The sequence below is a fragment of the Myxocyprinus asiaticus genome, chromosome 33 (assembly GCF_019703515.2).
Source record: "Myxocyprinus asiaticus isolate MX2 ecotype Aquarium Trade chromosome 33, UBuf_Myxa_2, whole genome shotgun sequence".
Taxonomy (NCBI): Eukaryota; Metazoa; Chordata; class Actinopteri; order Cypriniformes; family Catostomidae; genus Myxocyprinus; species Myxocyprinus asiaticus.
The window spans coordinates 11632818-11660237 of NC_059376.1; the positions used below are offsets into that span (position 1 = coordinate 11632818).

Sequence of the window (27420 nt, forward strand, 5' to 3'; positions counted from 1 at the left end):
TTTAAAACAAAATTATAAAGGTTCTGGTTGCTGCCAATGGATAGATTTTCCAAGTATATCTAATTATATGGATACAGTATTAAATTATTTGAGAAAATACACCACTAAAATTCATCAAGATGACATTTTTACATTACAAAGTTTGTAGCAGGCTGCCAGTGGTGTGAATGACTAACATTGTTTTTTTTTATTTGTATTATTGTTATTTAAAAAAAAAAAAATAGTACTATGTATGTATAGTTCTACATCCTGGGAGAATCTCACCTAGAGTAAGTCAGCATATCTAATAGCAGCCTTCTACAACCTTTACAATATGAAAATAATATCTTGGTCAAATGTCAGCAAATTAGTTTTTTCTAAAATAATTCAACACTGTACTCATAATTGGACATGCTGGTTTCAAATGTAGAAAGTGAGCCATCACGCCAGCAGTTTAATGCAACCTTTAGGATGAGAAAGTGCTTTAATAACAATGTTTATGTTAGTATATGCAAGTCAATTTAATGAGCGTTTGGACACCGGCGTTTTAGCGCAGTTTGTGGAATTTTTAGATGGTCCCTTGCACACCGTAGATATAAAGATCGTATCTAATCGTACTTTTCCTGCTCGATGTTTTTGCGCTTTGTAATAAAGTTTCCCATTACTGTTTTACTGAGTGACAAACCACTCACATTTGAATTGGTCATGTATGCTTGCTGTTCAGCATTAGCTGCTTGAACATTCTAGATTTGCCTAAAAAATGCAGTGCATATTTGTCCTGTTGGATATGAATTATTCATATAATCTGTGACTTGAAGCATTACAAAAGTTTGCACATTTTTTAGCAGTGGAGATAGAGAAGTTGTCTCTGCTTTGCTTTTCAAATGTTAAGACCAAAATGTTACATTCCTCATTGTGTGGGACTCAAAATATGTTCAGTTTACTTTTGAAAGTCTTGAATTTGAATTCTCCTTGTTTGAACATCCTTTAAAATAAATCTGCCATTTCAACATGTATGGTGTGTCTTGCATTGTTTGTGCATCCTGGTGCTATAATCTTAGCACTTAATTCACAGACTTGACATGATTGTGACAAATGTAATTTATACAAAAATATTTTTTTTACATGCAATATACAATTGTACATTACAGAAAAATATTCCATACCAGAGGACAACTCAATTGTGGAGGACAACTCCCCTCCTGAAACACTGCTGGCATCCCATTGGTTGAAACCCTCATGGCCTTGGTGACATCAACCAAAAGGGAAAGCTGGTACAGAGGTCGCAAGTTATTACATTTAAATAACAGATTAACAAGACGAACACTTTTTTTCTTTTGAATAACGTACACTGACGAAGCGCGTACAATACCAGGAACGTGCAAGAAAGTAAAACGTGTCTTTTGATTTCATGTTAACTTAGCACGTAGTCCAGAAGGCCCTACAGAAGTCTTGACAGCAAGGACCAGTGGTTTTGCATTAGATCAGTATGGCTGTAGCCCTGCCATGCTGTACCCAGCAGGTGGATGCCAGAGTGGTAATGGATAAGGGTAGGAGGGCAGAGCAGTCTCGTAAGCCCCAGGAAAGGAGTTGCCTGCTGGCGGACAATGCATAGAGTGAGTCTGAGAAGGAGGGATGGTTAGATGGGTTGGAAAAAGGACCGGTTGTAGAGGTAGAGTTTTCAAGTGTTCGGCTAAGTTTCCACGAGGCCCCTCTAAGGCTGCCAGGTAGGGCATTGTCAGACTAGCATGGGGGTGATATAGATACTGCTGGGTAGGCAGAGGCTTGGGCAACACTGTCTTTGCCTTTTCTTTTCTGTCCATAATGCGAAGTGGAGATGCCACTGGTATCTTCTTCAAGTAGGCTTCATCTGTGCTGGGCCTTTTTAGGTGGTGCTGGTGGTAGGAGATGTGGGGTTTAAATGCAGGCTGTAGTGACACAGACCTGCAGGGATCACAGGGTAGGACTTTGGAGAAGCTGGAGGCAGGAGGAATCCAGCAGGTTTTGGTGGTGTATGAAGCAGGCGAGGGGAGCCTGTAGGATGTAAATCTGCCATTGGATTTGCCATCCGAGGTCCATGCCGAATGACTTCTCTGGGAATCCTTAGAATATGGCAGCCCAGCAGGCAAGGATTCCCGGTAGTGGTGGTGGTAGTTCATGAGTTCTTTGCTGGTGGGGTAACAACTGAGAGGTTTACATAGTCCAGTGCTACCGGCCTCTGACGTCGGGAGTGAAGAAGAGTGAGAGGACGTCCTGCTCTCAGTCTCTGCAACAGGAGACTTCTGACTTGTCACGGCTATGCAGTCTTCAGAAGAGATAGAGTAGGGAGAGGGGCTACGGGAGAGGGAGGCAGACGGAGAAGAGACCGGGAGGGGTGATCCATCGGAGGAGTGGCGGGTGCGAGTGGAGGAGGGGCAGGTGGGAGACTGGGAAGATTGGGAAAGCTGAATAACTGAGGGTCGCTCCAGTTCTTGTTCTTCAGTAGTCCCAGAGGTGGGCACAGTGAGGCTAGCCTGGGCAAGTCGCTTCTTTTTCTCCAGCGGAGAGATGACTTCAGCTGGGGTGGAAGTCTGAAGGAGGGGATTCTCCCTGGAGCAGGTGCTAGGATAGGGACCATGGACAGGGATTGTAGACGACTGGTCAGTGTCTGGGTGATCAGAAGATGCTGACCATCTGTGATGGGAACATGCTCCTCTCTCACAGTGATGTTCTGATCCAACTTTCTCCTAAGAACAAAAAGCAACACACTTAAGGACAATGAACAACTGGACAATCTAAATATACAAAATGTGCTAAAAGACACATCTTGTGGCGCGCCTGTGGAGATACCATGCATATTTCAGCTTCAGATCGGAAGTTACTGAACTGGGCATTCACAAAGATTTTTATCTTACCACTAGGAGTTCTCCAAAGAGTTCCTAGCTAAGAGTTTTTGCTTAAAAGTAGGGGTGTGACGAGATCTCGTGCCACGAGATCTCACGATATTAAAACGTGACGATATTTCTCGTTGAGGTGAAAAGCTGTCTCACGATATCAGCATGATGGAGTGTGAGGGTGAAACTGGCATAGAAGATGCCCCCGCCACTTTTAAATCGTTTGTGTGGCAGCATTTTAGGTACCCGGTGGAAACAATAAACAGCGACAGACAAGACACGAACAAAGGCTGTGTCCCTTTGGAAGGCTGCATCCTCTGGAGGTCGCATTTATCGGCCGCATATGTCATCAAGGCTGTCTCGTTTCATTTTTTTTAACGAGTATCAAACCAGACAGCCTCGATGACGTATGTGGCTGACACATGTGACCTCCAGAGGACGCAGCCTTCCAAACGAGACACAGCCAATATGTAAGCACTGTAAGAAAATAGTGCCATACACTGCGGCTAACACAAGCACTATGCAAAGACACCTACAGAACCACTGCATCTCTCAACTAAAATCAACCAGGTCTGAAGAGACTCATGAGAAATCATACAGGAGAGAAGCCAGTCAGTTGAGTTTGTGGCAAAACCCTTTACAGTGCTTTCATACTGTTCAGTCTTTTACTGCATATGATAATTCATACTCAGAAAGTAGAACTGAAGTGAGATTCATTACGAGATGATTAGTTAAAACATTTCAAAATGCACCTGCATTGTTTTGCATTTTGTGACTTTCAGTCGAATAAAAGACTATTTTTCCAGTCATATACACTACTGGTCAAAAGTTTTGAAACACTTGCCTGAAATGTTTCTCATGATCTTAAAAATCTTTTGATCTGAAGGCGTATGATTAAATGTTTGAAATTAGTTTTGTAGACAAAAATATAATTGTGCCACCATATTAATTTATTTCATTACGAAACTAAAATGTATTTAAAAAAAAAAAAAGTTTTTGAATTGATGACTATAATAAAGAATAAAGAAATAATAAATAATAAGCAGCCAATAAGTGCCCAACATAGATGGGAACTCCTTCAATACTGTTTAAAAAGCAACCCGGGGTGATACCTCAAGAAGTTGGTTGAGAAAATGTCAAGAGTACATGTCTGCAAATTCTAGACAAAGGGTGACTACTTTGAAGATGCTAAAATATAACACAGTTTTGATTTATTTTGGATTTTGTTTAGTCACAACATAATTCCCATAGTTCCATTTATGTTATTCCATAGTTTTGATGACTTTACTATTATTCTAAAATGTGAAGAAAAAAAATTATAATAAAGAATAAGTGTTTCAAAACTTTTGACCGGTAGTGTATATAGTGTTAAAATATTGTCTCGTTCTCGTGAACCCAGTATCGTGTATCGTCACACCCCTACTTAAAATCTATTCACAAAATTGCTAAGAGCAAGTTTTACTTAGGAAATCTTAATGTAAGAGTAAGGCGGAGTTGACTTTGTTGCTATGGATGACATCACATTTTATTAGCGCACATTATGAATTGTTGGCTGATGTGCGGTCTGGAGAGGGCATATAATTGATGATTCTGCTGACAGATGACAGAAATTCCCAATTCATCCGTGTTTCCCTTTGCTTGTGGCCAGAGAGCACAAAGTTGTCAATTTATCTCTGGTGTAATTGGGTTGTTTCGGTTTGTGGGAGAGTTAACTGCATCTCTAATTAACTTTGCAATAATGAAAACACCATCATGATTCAGAAGATACCTTCTTTAAAGGTCAATGTCAATATTATAACGTATATAATATTATAAAGTTATATTATTAAAATACATCGGCTCAACTGTGATACAGGCGATAACTTTTTAAAATGTTGATGTCATAATATTCTAAAACATTGTTTTTAATGTGAAGTGACGACAGCAGGCATGCTTCTGTGGTTTGTGAGTCACTCTTAGGGATTTTAGAAGTCCTCAGGAGGACTTCTAAGCTGTCATGTGTTTAGGAGCTACTTTTAGCATTAAAATGCTTCATGACTTACTCTTAGATTAAAGTTTTTAGAGGCCTAAAATTAGAAGTGATACGAGCCTAATTTTTTGCTTAGAGTTGCTCCTAAATTTCTGCGTAAGGAGCTCCTTTTAGCCTTAAGATTTTTAGTGAATACAGACCCTGGTTTGTAATATGTGTAAGAAGCAGGGCTGGGAACCGAGATCTGGTTCTTATTTAGAGCCGGTTCCATTTAAAATAAATAATGATTTTCATGACTTTCGGTTCTTTTTTTTTTTTTTTTTTTTTTAATTTGGAATGCCTAATTCCCAATATGCTCTAAGTCCTCGTGGTGGCATAGTGACTCGCCTCAATCCGGGTGGCGGAGGACAAATCTCAGTTACCTCTGCGTCAGACCATCAATCTGCGCATCTTATCACGTGGCTTGAGCGCGTTACCGCGGAGACTTCACGCTATTCTCCGCGGCATCCACACATAACTCACCACCGAGAGCGAGAACCACATTATAGCAACCACGGGGAGGTTACCCCATGTGACTCTACCCTCCCTAGCAACCAGGCCAATTTGGTTGCTTAGGAGACCTGGCTGGAGTCACTCAGCACGCCCTGGATTCGAACTCGGGACTCCAGGCCCCCTGACTTTCGGTTCTGTTAACGGTTCTCAAACGTTGTATTTTTCTGCAGATGCAACACTTTGCTAAAATACTCTGACAGTGTTTCCAGAAACATACAGTGTGACCAGTGTAGTATGATTCCTGAACAAATGACTCTTCTGGGCCAGTTCTTTTGAATCTATAGTGTCAAGCATACAGTGTGGCCAGTGTAGTCCGACTCCCAAATGAATGAGTCTTATGAGCCATTTTTTGAGCCATTTTTTACATACAGTGTGGCCAGTGTAGCCCATTTCCTGGATGAATGACTTTCATTAGTTTTGCTTGTATCTACAGCATGAAACGCACAGAGCGACCAGTGTAGTCCGATTTCAGAACAAACGTGTTTCATTAGTCGGTTCTTTTGAATCTACAGTGTGAAACATACAACACGGCCAGTGAAGCCCGATTCCTGAATGAATGAATCTTAGTTGCCCGTTCTTTTGAATCTACACCACCAAACTTACAGTGATTCCAACCAAACTAATGACAACTATAAGACATTTATTTTAGTGAATGAAAAACTAACTGAACTGCAAGTCATTCATCTTGTCTGACTAAACCAAGAACTGTTCCTGTGTAAAGTAACTTGGATTGTTGTCGATATGTAAACACTTTTTGCAAGAATCTGTTCTACTAGAGTTTAAAATGATCTCATCATTTGGTAACAGTCTGCTGAGGGCACTAATTTACATTTCTTATTTACAAATATTTCTTCCTCAAAAGTACTAAAAGAATCATTAATGGAACCATTAAGGAACTGGAATCGTTAAAGAGTTATCGGAACCGGATTAGTTCAATCCCTTCATTCACCACCCCAGAAAAGAGTATATTGTACATTGTCTGACAGAGGGGTGTTTTGATGTAAGCACATTTCTTTCTGCTCACCTTGCACTCTTCCCTCTCCATCTTCCTCTTCCTCTTGCTCTCTGGTTTACTTCCTCTGTTCTCAGGGCTCCTCTTGTACTGTTTGCGAGGTTTGGAGGTTGGCAGTGGTTTGTCCTCTTCTCCTTTCAGCTCCCGCTCAAAGGGCAAAACCAACCTGCACAAAGTAAGAGTTGGCACATGACACGAGTCGTTATTTCGAGTCCTGCTCACTTCCTTCCTGTTCATTTTCCACAATTTCTTGTCTATCTCCACTATCCATATAAATGAAAGTAGAGGAATGTTATAGGTTAAATATGAGTTAAGCTCTACTGACAGCATTTGAAGCATTATTTTGATTACCACAGATAAATAAACAAACAAAAAAAAAACGATATATAGCAGTTGCTCTATTGATTTAAATTGTGAGTGGATTTCTGTCAATGTGTTTTTGTTTGTTTTGAAAAAAAGGGGATGGGCAATTAATTTTTTTTCACCGTGTGGTAATCGACAGCATGCCACAGACACTGTTAAAAGAACTTTACTTGTATTTATCAGGAACATTCCTTTAAAAAACGAAGGGCCTTTTTCATGCAATGCAAGCAGAGCAAATGTGTGTGTAAATAGTTAGTAAAACAATTCTTTAATTCTATGGGATAAATTATGTAAGATTTGTTTTACTAACAATTCACACGCAAATTTGTTCTGCTCATGTTTTGTGAATTAGACCCAAAGAACATTCTCCCGATATGAGCACAATAAATGTCCATGGTCCAAAATAAATGCTAAATTTGATGATTTTGGCCTAATGTAGATGCTACAGTGTGACGCTGAATGTGTCTTTATTTATTGCTAAGCAGTTCTAGTACAACTATCAAACAACAAAACACAGTTATGTATAACTGTGTACACTATACACAGAATAACACACTGTTCTTGTTACACAGTTATCGTATACTGTGTATGCACACAGTTGTATGTAGGAAATACTGTCAAGCAGTTATCACTTTCTTGAGCATAGCTGCCTGGTGCATCTGCATTTCAACAATTGCTCGTTAACAGTTTATAAGTAATCTTACCTTTCGTAGTGTCTGCGTGTGCACGTGGCTGCACTTGTACTGCCTGGACTACCACCCAGCTCATCGTACACATTCTTCCATAGCCTTCGCGCTGTTACCTGTGAACACACACACAAACACACACACATTACTGTAAGTTATTATGCACCCTCAGCTGCAAATTGCCCAAGAAAGCTGTTCTTGCTCAGTCATATGCTGATCCCTAATAAAAAGGCTTGACATCTTAAAACCCATATGTCTAAATGTGAGAGATAACTGCATAATGTGAACAAATAAAAGGCAGTCAGTCAGCATAAACATCATCCATACGACTCCAGCTGTTAAATTAATGTCTTCTAAAGCGACACGATCACTTTTGGTGTGCAAAAGATAAATATTTAAGTACTTTTTTCAACTCTAAATCATGCTTCTGGTCAGCAGTGTTATGCGCGCGTGACGTAATAGCGCTGGCATTTGAAACACGCGAGAACTGAGGCACGTGTGACACATCTGGAAGAGCAGCGCTGTTTACAAGTGAGAAGGAGGAATACTGGTTCTTGAGTAGCTTGGTTGGTTTTGGTTTAGATCTGTTATTATCTGTTTATTTACTCACAGTAGTGCATTTGTGTGCTTATCCTGGATGAGCTTGGACTCCACCCTCTCTTGAAGCGTTGGATTATAGTTAAAAAAGTACTTAAATATTGATCTTTTTTTAGCACCAAAAGTCATCGTATCGCTTTAGAAGACATTAATTTAACAGCTGGTGTCATATGGATGACCTTTATGCTAACTGTCTTTGATTTTTGGACCTTCAAAAGAGAAATCTCCATTCACTTGCATTTTAAGGAGCTACTGAGCAGAGATATTTTTCTATTTTACTTCAAATGTGTTCTGGTGAAGAAAGAAAGTCATCCACACCTGAGATATCATGAGGGTGAGTAAATAATGAGAGAATTTTCATTTTTGGGTGAACTATCCCTTTATCAAAAATCAGATTTTACTCAGATTTCAAACCAGCAACGAAGGTAGTTTATGGCAAAACATCCTTTGAAGGTGGTTCAGTTTGGGATTGACAATTGGATTTCATGTGTTTCTTCTCTATTATATTCAGACTCCTTCAATTTAAACTTTTTGCCCATTTTATCATCCACCAGGCAAAAATCATAAGTCCAATTGCTTAGAAAAGTAATAGCACATCTCTCCTCATCAAGATGCATGATTTAAGCTATTATTCATTCCTGGAGCACAAATTAGTTAGGGATTAGTTACTTGGGTCAGGGACTTCAACAAACCCCTAACTCTAAATATGACCAATAGTGGTAGTGATGCATGCCTTAGCAAGCACCACTAATAAACAAAATGCACATTTTGTTTTCTTGAGGACATACGTGTATATTGCATGCACTCACTGCATTATTAGTCTGATCAGCTCTTGTCATAGTGGAACTTCATGATTAGTCACCGTTTAGTTTCAGAGTTCCTCTCACATGTACATACCCCAAATATATTTTCACAGGCTGATAAAGTTTTTCAGCTGTAAGATGCTTATACCGGTCTCGCTGTCTGACAAATTGCTGAATTCAGTTCATGGAAAAGTTACTTTGAATTAACAGGTGCCACTCATCTCAAGTCTGTTACTGAAATAGTAACCACTGATGCAATAATGGCCTTTGTTTCTTCAGCACTACTCTTTTTAAAGCATGCGGTCAGACTTTCCACTCTCAGACCCAATTCGCATAGAAACAAGACCCCCTTCGACCAAGACTGAAATCAAATGCAGACCAAGACATAGTTTTGACTGACCACACGCACACTTTACAAACACCTTAGCACCTCAGAGTGAGTGGAAAGTTGAGGGCGAGAGAACAAAGCTTTGTAGTAGCAGGTTTGGGCAGAAAGAGCTATATAGAGGATAGACCCCTTGTTCTCATTGTGGTCGTAACGGTCACTGCCGTACACAAGGTGTGAACTGCAGCCATCATAGTTTCCACTGTGCAAGATCAAGATGCAGATGCACAACCTCCTTCTAAACTTCCTCATTGGACGCTGAAGTGTTGGGCAGTTGGCAAAAGGTGTTGCATAGTTGCACAATGTTTCGGCAAGATAATGCCATCAAGTGCATGAGTGAGAGATTATTTCAGAGAATAGGTTCGGTTGTGAAAGGACTGTCTGGAGGTTTGAGGTTGCATGTGACACTTACTGCATCATATCCACCCAGTGTCTCCACAGCTTTGTAGATTTTCCACAGGTTGACTGGAAAAGAGAAATAGAGACATGCCTAGTTCAACACACATTTTAGTTTCAAATCCAAGTGATGAAATGTAGATACATGCTTAAGTCTTATGTTTTTGGTATCAGTGGGTCTCAACTGGTTGAACGTGACTAAAAAATGGGTTGCAGGACTGTTCTTGTCACGGATAGCGGAGGAAAACAATGCAAAATGAAAAAACTAAAATGCAACTAACTATATAATCATGCATAATTAGGACAACAAAATAAATAGGCTAATCAAAGGAGAAAATGCCAATCTTGACAATTGGGGCCAATGACTATTGGGGCCAATCGTACGGCAAATTAAGTAAATGCAAACATGGACAGGTTGCGTGACATGCCCACATCCTCAAAAACCATAAACCAAGGTAGAAAAGAAAATATGACCCAGACTACTTTAAATACAGGTTCATGTGCAGCTAGGATGAACATGTTTTTTGTCGACCACAATTTTTGTGTTGAGAATTATTAGCTTCCAAGAGTGTTCAACCATTGAATTTTAGGGAAATTTCTACACTAAACACTTAATAATTATGAATACTGTACAATCTATGCAGTTCTCTGTATATTTACAAATGTAAATGTTTGTCTACTTTTGTAAAGTAAACACCACTGGATTAAATGGCCTGCAAAATTATGGACTCACTCTGTTTAAAACCAAGGTGAGGAATTCTCTCTATAGGTGTCCCTCTCTCCTTCATAAAACGGTACAGATTGGTCACAAATGTCCTCTCTTCACTCTCGGATTGGTTGTTTCTGGACCCCTCCTCGCTGCTATTGGTGGATACCAAATTCTCCATATCTCTGATGGTCTAGTGACAAAAAATGTTGCACCATTAAGTTTTAATTGCATATTTTCTGAAATTTTGGAATAATTTTTACATTGTAAATGGTATTTACTTTTAAAAAGTGCTTCACATGTGAGACCATGGTCAACAAATAGCAAGCATGTAATTCAGAAAAATCTTTAATGGAAGCAGCATCTATTCAAATACACTAGAGTGCAACAGTGAGCATGTTTACATGCACACCAATACACTGATTACTCTCTAAAATCAGCTTATTTGCACCCAACCATGGTGCAAATAGTGTCAGATACTATTTGCACCCATATTTAAATACAGTATATGGGCATCACTGCAGTGTGTTTATTTAAAGTCCCACAGACACACTACATTAACCCCTAAACCTAACCTTAACCTTACCTTTTTTTAGGTACCACAAAATTAACCAAGGTTACTATATTACCACCATGTTACTGTACTAACACCATGGTAAATTGCATTAAAACTATGATTTCTGCCAAAAAAACATAGTTACTGCAATATTAGCAATGCAGTGATGCAATCTACACACAAGCGATGCTGAGCTGTGGGAACGAGTGCGTTCGACAGACTCCGCCTCCAGATCAGTCCCTTCTCTGCACTCCTCAACATTTACCGTGAACAAATCACTGTGATAAAATCAACATTTATGCTAATGTTTGTAATGTTTAATTATTTTAAGTAGTATTAAAGGAAATATTAAGAGTGGAAACCAGATGGAAAAAAGAGTGGGACAAATCACGGATTCGAACCGCGGTCGCTAGGACAATAGTACACAATCACACACTGCTTTACACCGCATGCCACTGCAGTGACATCTGTTGGTTAGTTTGTCGTATATTTCCGTGGTTCCACCAGACTATTGGGGTGAAAATTGCTGCCCTGTGTGGCAGATACTATTTGCACTGGTGTGCAAATAGACACTCCTTTTAAAAAATCTGACAAGGCAAGAAATCCACATTTACAAGACATTTGAAATAATCACATTATTCTCTGCTTTTGATGTCAAACCGTGAAGAGGCATGCGCTCAATATGTACGCACATTGGATGAGCCGGTAAGAATGGCGGTTAAGGTGTTTACATGCGACGTGAAAACCGCATAATGGGCAAAAAGCTACCCGTGTCCATCGGTTTATTTTTGGGCCGTTTGTGACCTTACAAAAGAACGCGTTTATTGTATTTACATGAACACACACGTTGTCGGCTTATTTAGCATAATCAGTATAAAACTTGCTCAGTTACTGCCCACTTTTTCAGCCGTCTTTGTTCTGGAAGTGTTTTTCCCATAAATTTTTTCCATAGGGATTTCATAAAAGAGTTATAAGCCATGAACCAAACCGGCCAGAATCACAACATTAAAAACTTTGAAGCAAAAAAGAATTTGAAAATCGGACAAAAAGACAAAGGTACACGGCTGTGTATTGGTTGTACAGCCTTTAATTGAATGCTGATTTAGTTTTTATTTATTTATTTATTTATTTATTTTTAAACAGTAATTCTTTTTCCTGCAATGCATTAAAAAAATGCTGTGTAAAAGAAATAAAAATGATATATAATGGGAATTTCTTTAGGCAAAATATAATTTAAGTGAAATGTGACCTGAACATGTTTTCACAAAAGTTTACAGAGATGTAATGGGAATTACTGTATATCTCATATTCTGTCCAATCCAGTAGTTTGATCATAAGAGTTTTAACAAATAAATACACTGTACACCCACTACACAATATAGCCAATATATGAGTACATGTGTGTTAGTTTGTGTCATTTACAGGAAGCAGTGTAATTTTGTGTCAAACAACCTACGAATTTCACTTTCACACAAATTGTCTAATAAACCTTCTGACTTATTCATTTTCTCAGAGCCTCATGCAAAATTGCAGGTGAAATATGTGTTCATGCAACTCCATTCCAAGGCCTGTCATATTAAGAATGTGAGACTGAAAACACAACAGCTTTGGCTTTCACCACCACTTTCAATAAGTAACCAGACATCCTGTTTGAAGGGAAACCGAACCACTGGTGGGGTTTTCACGAAGGGGAGAATGCACTATTGCTATACTACACACTGAGATAAAGAATCAAGTGCTGAAAACATGAGAAACTTTGCAAGAGAGGGAGGCAAAGGGTGGGAGTTACTTGTAAGTTCTCAGCTGAAATGCGGCTTGAAACAGAAGTAAAATAAATATTTTATTTAAAAATAAAATTGAAGAAATTAAATCTGAAGTGTGTCAATTTTTCGGTGTTAAATACTTTATCCATTCTTAATATGAAGAGACAACTGTAAGCAATTGTTGGCAGTGGCATGAGTTTGCTGCAGGAACTGTTTGTTCGACCAATGGCAAGGGGGAAAGTAAAAAACAGTCATCATTATTGCAGTTGTTTGTTGATGCTAGTAGCGCAGAAATGACACAATTCAGTTTTATAAAGATGAAGTGAGACTATGGGATATCTTTATTCTCACCTTACCTAAACAGATTCATCTATTCAAGTTTTTGTGAAATACATTTTCAAATGTCACAGACAACAGATTTCTCACAATGCTACTATTAGCTTAGCAAACTTACTAACAGCTTAAAGTTCACTTACTGGACTATAACAACGTTTAATCGTCCACCAGGCAAAAATCGTAGCTGCCTTCAAGTGCACCTGGGAAGCTCCTACGACCCAGTTGGGAATTCGTTCTTACAACATGTTTCACATTCAAGTCGAAATAAAATATAGAAGAACTAAACTAAATCAAATACTGTACACAATGAACAACAGCAAAAGCTCTTTTTTTTCTGTTGTCCCAGTCGTTAAGCATAACTGAATACACCTAGAGCACTTTTACACGAGCTGTGCCTTATTAATGCATGGTATTCAACAAATTATTAATTTGCATTAAACAAAACGCGAAGTGTGAGTGATTAGCTTTACATTACTTGACTATAAGCAAGGTGTGAATTACGGGGGGTCTCGGGGGGTCTGTAACCGGAGACCCCCTGGAAAGAGAATTTGCGCAGTCTTGGGGGATCTCATGTAAAATCATGCGATTGACCTGATTGGAATTGGAGCTGATCAAGATCTGAGCAGCATCCTGACTAAGGACTGTCATATGTAACAAATTAATTTGATTAAAATGGAAATAATTTAGCAAAATCATTGCTTTCCATAATTTTTCATGGCAACACACCCTTTCCAACATAATAACTCACGTATAATTACAAGTTTCCCACTGGTGAATACGATTTTGCTTGGAACTCATAATTCAGATATTTCTGGCTCTACTTGAAGGTCGCACATGATCACTTAGAAAAGTATTTTCATGCATCAAGCCACATGATTTGAGGAATCATAGATGTCCGTAGCATAATTGGAATGGGACGAGTTTGGGCAGAGAGAATTTAGCAGAGATGGGCAACTAATATTGAAATTAATGGGGAGAAATTGGAACGCTCAACCAAGGAGCTCTAGTGCCAGTTGACGGATGTAGAAAGGAATTCCTGCCTTACAGTTAAAAGAGCCAATCACCTTTTAGGTACAGACATCACCTGTCAATCAACTCTAGAACATGCATGCACATTAGCTATACAAGCCAGGAAAATTGAGTTGTTTGGCGTAATATGAGGTAAAGAATCACAATTTATGATACCAGTATTGTCAGATTTTATTGCTGATTTGAAATATGTTCTTTAATTGTAATCTTGACCAACCGTTTTTGAGATTTTGGTATTTCTCCATTCAAGTAGATAGGAGCTGCACTGGCATGACTGGAAATAGCCTCCCGAGAGCGTTCCAAAGATGGCCGACAGTGGACTGACTTGCTAGAAAGACTTAAATTTGGGTTTGTTGAAATCTCTAACCCTCAATATGAGCAATAGTAAAGTTGACAAAAAACAGGTTAAAATAGATGACTAACACCATTTAACCCTTGTAGATGTTCTTGCAAATCAGGGAAAGGAGGAAACAGATGTAAACATGTTTACCCTGCATGGCAAAGTGTTGAGCTGATCAGACCAAAGTGGAACTGCTAATAAATAACGCCCAGGCACTCAGGACAATGATCCAAAGTGAAGATGTGCCACAAGTGAGAAATGAAAGAGTGAAGGCATGCAGAAATAAACGCCAGCTGTCACAGGATTGACCACTCAGTAACAATACACATGATTTAGAGAAGGACAACAGAGAAGTTGGTAAACTCCAGAAAACAAGTTAAAAGGATAGTTCACGCCAACATTTTACTTGTCATCATTTGTCATCAAGTGCCTATTAAAGTCAACGAGAAACAGCATTCGCGACCCATTTTGCTTCCATACTCTGATAACATTTCAAAGTTAAACAGGATTGTCAATGAGAAAACATGTAGGACGAGAACTGATTGAATTGTAAAAGGTGGGCTTGACATATCAGAATAAAGCGCAACAGTCTGGTTCCGAATGTAAAAATCCCATACATTTTTTTCCTAGACTAATTGATTTTTAATTAACTTATAACTCATAAACCTAAAAAAAGACCTACCGTGAGCTCGAAAGTTGTTAATCGGTGGTATATGTTTCTGTTGAAGCCATAAGTCTGCGTTAATTCAACTTCATTTTTTAGGAATCGTGTTTTAATAGCGGAATTCTGCAGAGAAATCTATATTCTGCAAATATCAACCAATCAGAGAATCGCGGCAAACGAGCTCTGCAGCGACCGCCCACTTCCATGATGCACTGTGAATGTCAGTCTTCCTATACTCTTAAACTATTCATATATATGTACACATCGTAATATTTTGTGATAAGATTAAAATATAATGTTTCTATACTTATAATCAACTATTTTAAATCAATAGTTTTAATTCGATTATATAATTTGCAATGCTTTTTTTTTTTTGCTTCAAATCAAAGTTAGTAATGTTGTGAATCACCTCAAAGCTGGTTTGTTTGGTTCATGGCTTAGAACTCTTTTGAAGGATTTAAATAAATTCCTATAGAAAAAAAATGAATGGGAAAACCAAGATGGCTGATTTCAGAGGAAGGGCAAGTTATTACATTTTGATAAGTTTACAAATGTAACTGGTCCTGCTCGACCCGCTCCGAGCAATATTCAAACTGGCATCAGCCGGCATGGGAAGTGGATGCACTAATGAGGAGGCTAAAAGCTACAGCCTCTAATGTCAGTTGCTAGTGCGCCTCTTGAGGTCAGGGGAGTGAGGTTTACACATACCGCACAACTATCACTTACCAGCTGGCTCCCGTTCCACAAAGACCAAATTTTTTATTTTTATTTGTATTAACATGCACTGTTGAATCTTGCACAATGAGATCAGGAACCGATAAGTAAACAGGGTCAATTTTGATTTTATTTTGACTTTAAAGTGGACATACAAATTTAAAGTGCACACATCATGAAGTTTGAAGTATGTAGACTCTTAATATTCACCTTGTAGGGGGCCTGGGTAGCTCAGAGAGTATTGACGCTGACTACCACCCCTGGAGTCGCGAGTTCGAATCCAGGGTGTGCTGAGTGACTCCAGCCAGGTCTCCTAAGCAACCAAATTGGCCCGGTTTCTAGGGAGGGTAGAGTCACATGGGGTAACCTCCTTGTGGTCACGATTAGTGGTTCTCGCTCTCTCAATGGCACGCGTGGTAAGTTGTGCATGGATCATGGAGAGTAGCATGAGCCCCCACATGCTGGGAGTCTCCGGGGTGTCATGCACAACGAGCCACATGATAAGATGCATGGATTGGCGGTCTCAGAAGCGGAGGCAACTGAGACTTGTCCTCTGCCACCCAGATTGATGTAACCGCGCCACCACGAGGACCTACTAAGTAGTGGGAATTGGGCATTGGGCAAATTGGGAGAAAAGGGAATATATATATATATATATATATATATATATATATATATATATATATATATATATATATATATATATATATATTTCACCTTGCAAAGCTACATGCCCAGACAATTTATGAACCATTTTATTTAAGCTACAAAAACAAATCATTCTGAAATTGTCATTGTATTAGCGTTACATCCGTAAACCCACCTTTACATTTCAGTGCCTATTCAATATTGAGTTATTTGGCCCACCCTGATGAGTGACGGCTAGCATTTACAGATAGAGCTCATTTACATATCAATGTTTTAAAGGCACAGTAGCAAAAACTAACAGTAGCAAATGTGCTAATCTTCAACTAATCGACTAACTAATTATAGGTACACTTAAGGTAAGAAATAAGAGTAGAATGTGATTGTGGAAACAATTTTTGGATCATCATATTTACCAACCAAAAAAGCATTTGGTATACAAAGACGAAAACAATTCATAACAGCTTTGCAGTTAAGAAGAGAAACTCCCCAATGAGTATACACAGAAAGCTTTGGATTTCCTTTTGACGATTTTGGTGGTTGAGCTACATGCCGCATGCTGCCGAAACAATGTTCAGTCAGTGAGTTTCACAGTGAATCGAGTTCCCCAGAGAAGGTAACTTCTTCCCAGAATAGGCCTCCACAATGACTAATATTGTGCATATAGGGCTTTATTTTAACCACTGAGTAATATATAAGATAAGAGGGCCCCTCTTCAGTTTAATGAAATGAGTAACCATCAAGGCCTGAGTGTAAATCTATCTCTCCTGTAAAGGGAATAATATTATACACAAAGGCCCAAAAGCTGGGGCAACCTAAAAGGGTTTCAGGCCTGATTCATTTTTTCCCTCGCTTCAGTCGAGAATACATCAGAGAACAATTGAAACATGTCTTTTGCTCGGGGCACTGCTGATCTCCAACCTGTCCTGAGTTGAGTCATTTTCACTGAAAATTTCATATAAAGATTTATCTGACTGGCATCTACTCAAACACTTCCCGTTAGATTGACAACACTGATAACCAGCTTCGAGGAACGGTGTGCTAAAAAATGTTCTTGGAATCTTAAATCTCTTTTAAGCGAAGAAAAGATTCCTCACATTTCATGGCAAAGAGCATTTTAAAAAATAGACCTGAAAAAACACGGCCACATTTCAGTATGCTATTAATGTCATTTTCATTCAGAAATGGTTTACGATTTTGTTTAAAATATTTAGTGCACCATATTCGTACACAATATTGTGTTTTGTATTTTCTTCATTATTACTATTGCCCATATGTTAATATAATAAAAGTATTTAAAGGTACCAAAATAAATAAATAAATAAATAAATAAATAAATAAAAAAGAGGAATGGAAACAGTGGTGTAACTCGGATCTTGCGAGCCCCAGTGCAAAGAAACTGTCGGGCCCCCTCCTTGGGGGTCCTTGGTCATTTTTCATCACCCCTCAGGCCCTCTCACTCAAAATGATGCAGTGACCAAAAATTTTAAAACAAATCAAACTCATTTATAGTGTGTGTGTGTATGTGTGTATGTGTGTGTGTGTATATATATATATATATATATATATATATATATATATACACACACACACATACAGGTATACTGTATATAAGCAATATATATGTTTGCTTTTTAAACAGTATTGGAGTTTCCATGTATGCTGGACATTTGGCTGCTTTTCCTTCACTTTCAGCTCCAATTCATTCATTTACAAATAACTTTCTACATTTAAATTTTAGTTTTGTAAAGTAACTCATATGTAGACCATATTTGTCTACTAAAATAATTTCAAATATTTCAGCATAAGATTTTAAATTCAATCAAGAGTGTCTAAACTTTTCACTGGTCGTGTATGTAAGATCATTCAATAAATTTAATACATTCATATCAACACCACAACAGGGAAGAGCTTAGTTCTTAAACAATACTTTCAAGTTTCAAACAGGAAGAGTCGAGAGCAGTGCCCCCGTCCTCTCTAACCATGGCTAAAAGTAGCACAGACCCCAGTGTGAGAGACTTGCTTCAAAATGTAGCTCTTGAATTTCCACCTCATTCAAATTTCGGAAAAGTGTGTGGGTTAGTTTGCTATGGACATGTCAATAACACTCTCAAAACGAAAGTTTCTACGCACTGTTGAAGACGCAGTCACATGGCCAGCGCTCGCCACCAAAACCACATGGCTTTCAACTTCTGATACCAGCCTGAAAATATGATGCATCTTCGCAACAGCATACGAAGGCTGTTTTCAATTACCAGAAATGTGAGAAAGAAAAAATCCATCTGTGATTGTTTATATGTGAATCCATGTACTTGTGGCATAAATAAATGACTATACGTGTCACATTTTACCATCGCTCTACAAAGTGACACTCAAAACTCACTTATTCACTTGTAATTCTGATGTTTTGCCGAAATGAGGAACTGAAAACTGTAACCACCAAAACGGTCATCAAACCGGTACCAGAGAGCGTTGAGTCAATACATATAAATAAACTGGAATACAAATTTTCCCACACACATCAGATGAAAATACAAATAAATTCTTGGAAAATAAAAGTCAAATGAACAATCTAACCACAGACTGACATGGTCATATGTCATGTCACTATCTACTCTTACTGACATAAGCATTTCACAGTTACTGAAATATTGCAATAATACCAGAGAACAATTTGGCAACAGTAATTAGAAACGGGATATTTAAGCAAATCTGCCACATCAAGAGGATGGTATGAAAAGAAAATTGGCTCATGACATTTATCTACACCTTTCTGTTAAGTTTGGGGAATTTAATTTAAAAAAATGCAAATTATGTAAAATTACATAAACTCAATCCCAATTCAAAAGTTCAAACTATCATGATGTTTATAGTTAAGCTGAGTTACAAGAAGGGGCATAGCAACCATTTTTAGAAATTTCAACATTATACCACAAATGCTCTCGATGAAATTTCACTTGTATTGAACCCAGAATATTCTTTTAATAATATCAAATGCTGAGTTTAACAACACATAGCTAGGAGTTTAGCAACACTCAGCAAATTTAACAACATTAACTGGACTCTGAGTTCGAAAACAACCAGTGTTCAAAATATTTGCAAGACATGGAAAGACTAACTTTTCCTTACTGAATGAGACGATTGGAGAAAATCTAGATTTATATTCCAGTTTTCCGTATCCATAAAATTAATTACAATAATCATTATGTTTTTATTTTCAAAATGAAGATTACCGAAACGTATTTTTTAGCCGATGATGTAATGTTTATTCTCCAGCAAGTCTTATTTTAAGGAATATACCCTGATTTTATTGTACTGTAAATAAACAAACAGTATCAATAAAACAGAAACACCCTTGATACTGTTTGTTTGCTGTACACATACTCCTGATATGATCATGATTTACTTGATGAATTAAAGTACCAATTTCCTTGCGAACAGCAAATCTGTACATTATGCTGCCATAATAATAGATTTGGCTGCCAGCCAAAATTGATCTGGCAGCCAAAAGTTTGGAATAATATATAGATTTTTCTGTTTAGGAAGGAAATTGGTACTTTAATTCACCAAAGTGGCATTGAACTGATCACAAAGTATAGTCAGGATATTACTGATGTAAAAAACAGCATCATCACTATTTGAAAAAAGTTATTTTTGGTCAAATCTAGACAGGCCCCATTTCCAATAGCCATCACTCCAACACCTTATCCTTGAGTAATCATGCTAAATTGCTAATTTGGTACTAGAAAATCACTTGCCATTATATCAAACACTGCTGAAAGCTATTTGGTTCATTAAATGAAGCTTAACATTGTTTTTGTGTTTGTTTTTGAGTTGCCACAGTATCCAATAGACTGGCATGTATTAAGGTCAATATTAGGTCAAAAATGGCCAAAAAGAAACAGCTTTCTCTAGAAACTCATCAGTCAATCATTGTTTTGAGCAGTGAAGACTATACAATGTTTGAAATTGCCAAAAAACTGAAGATTTCATACAAAGGTTACACTACAGTCTTCAAAGACAAAGGACAACTGTCTAACAAGGACATAGAGAGATGTGGAAGGCCCAGATGTACAACTAAACAAGAGGATAAGTACATCAGAGACTCTAGTTTGAGAAATAGACACCTCACATGTCCTCAGCTGACATCTTCTTTGAATTCTACCCGCTCAACACCAGTTTCATGTTCAACAGTAAAGAGAAGACTCGGGGGTGCAGACCTTATGGGAAGAATTGCAAAGAAAAAGCCACTTTTGAAACAGAAAATCATAAAGAAAAGGTTAGAGTGGGCAAAGAAACACAGACATTGGACAACAGATAATTGGAAAATTAAGTTATGGATCTTAAACCCATTGAGCTTTTGTGGACTATAAGGTGTGTGAGAAGTGTCCAACAAGACAGCCACATCTATGGCAAGAGCTACAGGAAGTGTGGGGTGAAATGTCACCTGAGTATCTGGACAAACTGACAGCTAGAATGCCAAGATCTGCAAAGCTGTCATTGCTGCACGTGGAGGATTTTTGGATGAGAACTCTTTGAAGTAGTTTAAAAAGTTCTGAATTTTTTTTTCAAATTGTAATAGTAATTGTTCACGTTATTAATGTCCTGATTAAACACTGTGATCAGTTGAATGCCACTTGGTGAATAAAAGTACCAATTTCTTTACATAAGAGCAAAATCTGTACATTATTCCAAACTTTTGGCCACCGGTGTATAATATATATATATATATATATATATATATATATATATATATATATATATAAAAGTTGGCCCCCCTCAAGTTTTCCTATAGATAATCTGGCCCCCAAAATAAAGTAGAGCTTCCATTTACTCCTGCATTTAAATGTGACTGTCACTCCCAAAACTTTGCAATGTTGCCAGTGCCTCTTCCCACTTTTCAAATAAAAAAGGATTCAAATCAAGTAAGTACGTGTTGGCATGTGGTCTTACCTGGCTTAATGAATTCTCCTCCTGCTCCCTTTCAGTGGCTATCTGTTCTTCACCAACATTGACCTCCCCAGGAGGGTCCAACACTAAAACAAAGGCCAGCATACCAGTTACACACAAACAGAGAGTGCTGTACACATACTCCCGATATGATCATGATTCACTATGTAAAGGGCCTCTTCCAGAGAACACACACACAAAAGGCAATGGTTAATTTGCATATGCTTCGGAAAGCATTGGGTAAATAGTCTTAACTGAATTTTAAACTTATTAGGTCAACTTACACATCTCTGACCTTTATACAGTCAATGACCGTGACATTCCATATCAAAACCAACTGCTACGATAGCCTCAATAGAACTATTCTGAAATTTTCTTTTGAGTGTCTTACATATGTATTTCCTTTTAGGTACTGAATTAAATGAGTGTGTTTTGAGAGAGAGAGAGAGAGAGAGAGCAAGCATTCTAATATGAAACCACATGATTTCAACACTACTTCCTGTCTGTATGCATAAACCACAGCTGCGATACTCATTGTATTATAAAAAGAAATTTGTGAGCTGTCTACTACAATTCATCCTCTGGCCATCATAAATTAAATATCTTCCATCTGGGAAACCTGTTTGCAGACAGTCATTATTATTTTTCCATTTCTGTCACCCAATTCTGCTTGGAGACACTATGGTGGCGCAGAATTGTAAAAAAGAAATAAAAATGCAAAACCTTTTATTTCTTTAGAAAGTGCAGGGCAACACACTATTATCATACTGAACTGTTTCTGTGGCCAAATCTCAAGTCAGATCGCTCGCAAGCAACCAAATCAAGCAATCTATCCTTCAAGCATTGGGTGTGAATAGAACATCTTATTTACAAACCACACAAGCATTGAATTATAGACTCACTCTGGGAGCCTCTACCTCAAAGCCTCCACTTCCCTTTCTCATAGCCTCCTCACCACTCTCTACACTCATATCTCTGTCTGTAACATCCAGCTACGCTTTGCTTTCGAGATCAGATGTTTCCTGTGCCAGGGCACAAAACAGCCTTCTGTTATTTTACTTCCCCTTCTCAGCCACAGTGCAGAAAGATTGCGACAGCTTTGACTGATATTATCACTGCTTTGAGTTCTGCATTGTCTCTGTGAGGCTGGTATCCTCCGTATCTGGCAGTTGGGGTTAAAAGGCACTTTTAAAGATGGCTCGAATTTAACTGCTCAATTTCAGGGTCGTAACCACTATAGACACTCGTGCCAACCCCCGTCCCCCCGCCCCCCCCACACACCTTAATATTCAGATTAGTGGTCAATCAAAATGCACTAAAAAAAAATTAAACTTGATTCAATCATGGACAGTGGTTTCATGTGTTTAAAATGAGCTTTCTTAAATTAAAACTACCATGTAATCTCAACTTAAATACTTCAACTATAAGGAACCTAATTAAATTGAGTAAAACCAACTAAATTAGACATGTAAAAGCAATCTCTTTCCGTGATTAACTAGCTAGAACAGTGAATGCTTGCATGCTTCCCAGTTTCAGTTATCCAAACAAAAAATATTCATATTGTCCCAACACAAATAGATTAAGTAAAGCTTGAAAGCATTGAAACAACTCCGTTAATTTAAGTTTACTTGGTTTTATGTTTTTTTTATTTAGTAATGTGAACAAGGGAGGATTCAGTAAATCTTTTTTTTGTGTGTGTGTGTGTGTGTAGGTATTTAATGACTGATTCATAATTGAATTGTTTTGGTTACATCCTTGGGCTATTTAATTTGTTGTTTATTACATAAAGCTAGAAGACCTCAATGTTCAAATTTTGTTGAGGTTAAGGGTCGAAATTCCTTTGCACATGTTACCGCAAATCTGTTATGTTCAGGATCGACCACATCTTTCCTGTCGCAAAACAGGGCGATAACATTGTCCTAATGTCACAGTCATTGCATTCACGTTATGACTAAACTGTCGAAGTGCGTGCATCAAAAGACACTAAATAGTCATTATTAACCATGAAAGGCATATTTACAACCCCTGATAAAGCTTTCTAACCAGAAGATGCCCTGTGATGATCTGTGATTGTGCTTACCTGCGTCCCTCGCGTCAGTATGCTGTGAAATTATCAGATGAGGGGTTTTACGCTTCAGCAGCAATGTGTTGCTATTTCTCTAAACCACTTCCGCAAAAAGCAGAACTTGTTCATATCTAGTTATTACTCATTACTGTCACTTAAATGACTGAACAATAAAAGAAATATGCATTGCTATTTCAATGTTACCACTTGTCACATTTGTACACAGCTTTATAATGGAAACAAATTAAAGTCTGCAGAACCTCAAAGTGTCTACTACTATTTTTCCATCTATGAATATATTTTGAGTGACAGTAGATGTTTTAAAGGAAACTGGTGTAAAAGTAGACCACTGTTCATGCTGTTATTTCTGGGTGTTTCCTCAGAAAAGCACCAAGCAACTTTTAAGTGGCCGACAGTCAAAACCTCAATAGGAGTTTTAATATAGAGATATGTGCCCAACGATATATATATATATAATCATATAGCCAAATTAAAAATATAAATTAAAAAAAGAAGAAAAAAGGAAAAAATAATGCTTTCAATGAGTTAAGGACAATGGCACAAATATATGATTTTAGAAATTAAATCTAAAAAAGGGCATGACTGTTTTTAGAAGAGAAAAACTATTCCTCTGCTGCCAATGCCTAATCGCCTCATCTCTGAATGCTCTAAAGTTTGCTGCAGTGCCCCGAATTTAATACTACATATCATAAACAGTCATATTAACCGATTATTGCCAAATGGTCATTAAGAATATCAGTTATTAGTAATATAATCGCTGATAAGGACACTTACCCATGTTAGAAACGCGCCTCGCGTGTACAGTGTATTCTCAGCGCGCGGCAGTCTCGATCTCTTCTCGACACTGATTGACAGCTCGCTCTTCAACGCACGTGCTCGCACAGCGAAAACAGCGCTTTCGAAATCCTGTGGCACTCATTGGACAATTTGTTTCTGTAGTACGTCCTCACTCTAATAAACGAGGAACCTTGGGACTTTGAGTTTTCTCGTGTTGAAGGACTGATTATGTGTTTTAAACGGTACAATTAGCTTTTGAACATGTTGGTGTAATGGTAATGCTTTCTGTATCATATGCCTAAATACACGTTTCGAGACACCTGCTTCTGTTCTGTTCGTAGCGCTGCGCCCACTGTGGCTATTTGTTTAGCGCAAGACGTGTTCGGTGTGAACGACCCCTTAGATTATGTCAGTGTGTGTACACTGTACTACCAGTCAAACGTTTGTATACACTTAACTCAAATAAATAAATAAATAAATAAATAAATAAAAATAAAAACATAAAAATAACTGTTTTTAAGATGTACGCATTCCAATTTTCAAAATTCCATCAAATCAAACTGTCACGTTTAACAAAATGTAATTAAAGGGATATTCCGGGTTCAATCGACAGCATTTGTGGCATAATGTTGATTACCACAAAAATTAATTTAGACTCGTCCCTCTTTTTCTGAAAAAATAAATAAATTAATAAATAAATAAAAAAATTGAGGTTATAGTGAGGCACTTACAATGGAAGTCAATGGGGCCAATTTTTGGAGGGTTTAAATGCAGAAATGTGATGCTTATAATTTTATAAAAGCAGCAGTCTACAAAATAAGACTTTAAATATGTGTTGTTGTTGATGTTTTGTTCATTACATAATTCCCATACCTCCATTTGTGTTAGGCTATTTCACAGTTTGGATTTCTTTATTCTAAAGTGTGTAAAATATAGTGAAAATAAAGAATGAGTAGGTGTGTCCTAAATTTTAACTAGTTGCTGGATTATGTTTTAAAATCTGTCATCAGACATAGTGCATGAGAAAGGGGTTTGCCCTGACGTATTGTTCTCAGTTTTTCCCCTTTGTATTTATTATGAAAATGACAATCAAGCACAACTTCTGTATAGTGCTTAGCAAAACCTCTGAAACTGTAAAAGGGGATAGGACTATATTTTAGCATAACAAGAAAGTGTGTTCATCTCTGTTGTCCAAAAAGAGATGAGAAACCAAAAACAATTACGATAACACAATAACAGCAACTGAAAGTAAATTCCATTACATTCTGACTTTCTCAGCAGTGCAAAGCCAAAAGTAAATGAATATGTATAGCAGTTATGATGCTTTTCAAATTCAAATCAATTGTTTTTTATTATTTTTATTTTTTTTTACATTTACAGCCTTTTGATTCAAAGTCTTTATGAAACAATTCTTTTTCACCATACTTGTTTTTGTCATTAGTGTTACTTTCCAGACTACTGAACACAAGTACTGACACTGGGCAAAACAGGGTATTGTTTTGACACTTTATTCTGCATAATTAACAACTAAAGTGAGTGACGCATTTCAAAGTCAGAACACAAGAACATTTCAGAGGAACAGACATGGATGGCAAAGCTAATGCACACAAGTTGTAGCGAGTCATTTGTTCATAACTCCCATTCAAAGCAATTTCATTGCATTGTGAGCTGCTCTGTCATTAGCTGTCATTCTCTGTCATTTTTCTATTTGTACTAGCTTATTTGATATGAACAAGTGAACTTTTAGAAATAGCGTTTTTTTAAAAAAATAGCGTTTTTTTTTTTTTTTAAACAGATAGAAATGGGCAAATGTTGAACTTTGTTTTACCTTTTTGATTAAACCAAAAATTCAGCTGAAATACTGTTTTGGCATGACCCTGGACATAAGAGTGTGATGTCATGATGTGGTGGAATGCCCCATTAAATGCAAAACACCACCATTGTGCGATCCAATTTGTCTAGATTGACCATAATTATATACTGTAGCATGTCTGTTCATCATATTGAACATGAGTTATAAAGAAGAAGACTGGAAAGCCCCACCATGATTTTAGAGAAGAAAAAACAATTCTTTGTTTTGAAGCTGTCAGATGTTATGTACTGGTATGAAATTCTGAGCACGATGATGAACTGAACTAGTTGTGCCGTTGAAGTTTCGGATGTCTCGTTTATGGATGGGGCCTCTATCTTTCACCTGCCCGGATAGTCCCTGACATTTAACCATATTTAACCTTTAAATGTCACAATAACAGTTTTCAGCCCAGAGCCAATTGCTCTGAGAGAGTTTCTCAGGTAAAATATTAGACATAACATCCGTCTGTGTTATTGGGAGTTATACGCACACCTCAGTCTGTGTCTACATCCTCCATGTCACACTAAGATCCTAAAAGTGTATTACAACTTCATTTCTTTTGGTATATTGAAAGCAATAAGCCTATGTTGATATCAGGCGAAATGGAAATGAGGGAGTTTATAACTTGTGTTTTCATATTCAGTGTGAGAATTTCAGGTTTCAGTCAGTCTGAGATCACACCAGAGTTTCAGAATACCTCAGGTGGTTGTCATAGCTACTGTTCTGTACCAGATGGACATAGAGGTCTCAACTGCCCATAAAATTAACTGATAATGGAGGCAGATATTACTGTTTGCAGCTGAGTACATTCATATCCATTCTGTATAACACTGATCATTAGTGGTATTTGCTAATACCGAAATGGTTTGGGTCAGGGGGTAGAGTTAATAATATATCCATTCCTGTTGACTGTATTGCATCATTTACAGCAAGAATTTAACGCATTAATTCACTGCGATTAATTATTTAAAAAATGACAATTTAAAAAAATAAAGCAAGTAATTTGTCCCCGGAAAGAAATGAGGATTACTTCTACCATCGGAGCAATTCAAGTTTGAAGTACCTCTGTTTTCTCCAGGGGGCAGTAAGGGAAACTCAAGCTGATAAGGCAACACGCATCTTATTGACCTGTTTCATGTGATGTCACTGTATGACCGTGCCGCCATGTTTGTGACCAAAACTCCACATACTGTACCTTCAACGTGCTGCGCTGTGGGATGCGACAAAAGCCTTCTTCAGGAGTTAAAAGAAGCTCTTACATTCATACAGACGGGATCATCACAGACATTTTGTAATATTGTGACCAAATCAGACCTGAAAACAACACAAAACATTTGTAAAGTCTGATTGAGAGATGTTTACGGTGATGTACCGGTGGGCCACACAT

At 37.7% G+C, this 27420-nt stretch overlaps 1 protein-coding gene across 4 annotated transcripts; it reads right to left on the reverse strand.

Annotated features, from left to right (window-relative positions):
• Positions 1-205: 205 nt before the first annotated feature.
• On the reverse strand, positions 206-24254 carry LOC127423964 (AT-rich interactive domain-containing protein 5A-like). Of its 4 annotated transcripts, none has more exons than XM_051668695.1 (8): positions 24179-24241; positions 21322-21404; positions 20501-20588; positions 10349-10514; positions 9632-9684; positions 7453-7550; positions 6398-6551; positions 206-2705 (listed from the first exon to the last, which is right to left on the reverse strand). In XM_051668695.1, the coding sequence occupies exons 4-8, from the start codon at positions 10500-10502 to the stop codon at positions 1464-1466; spliced, it is 1701 nt and encodes a 566-aa protein (XP_051524655.1). In that variant the 5' UTR covers positions 10503-10514; positions 20501-20588; positions 21322-21404; positions 24179-24241; the 3' UTR covers positions 206-1463. The 4 variants fall into 4 exon arrangements, with proteins under 4 accessions (XP_051524655.1, XP_051524653.1, XP_051524652.1 ...); XM_051668693.1 differs by having other exon boundaries at positions 20496-20588; XM_051668692.1 differs by lacking the exon at positions 20501-20588 and having other exon boundaries at positions 24179-24254.
• Between the last annotated feature and the right edge of the window lie 3166 nt (positions 24255-27420).

Bases quoted from the DNA above. Each gene is read 5' to 3' on its own strand.
- LOC127423964 (XM_051668692.1), bottom strand. The intron at 10,515-21,321 runs GTAAGACCACAT...TTTTGTCACTAG, and splicing joins AGGAGAATTCATTAAGCCAG to ACCATCAGAGATATGGAGAA. The intron at 2,706-6,397 runs GTGAGCAGAAAG...TTTTGTTCTTAG, and splicing joins TGGAGAGGGAAGAGTGCAAG to GAGAAAGTTGGATCAGAACA.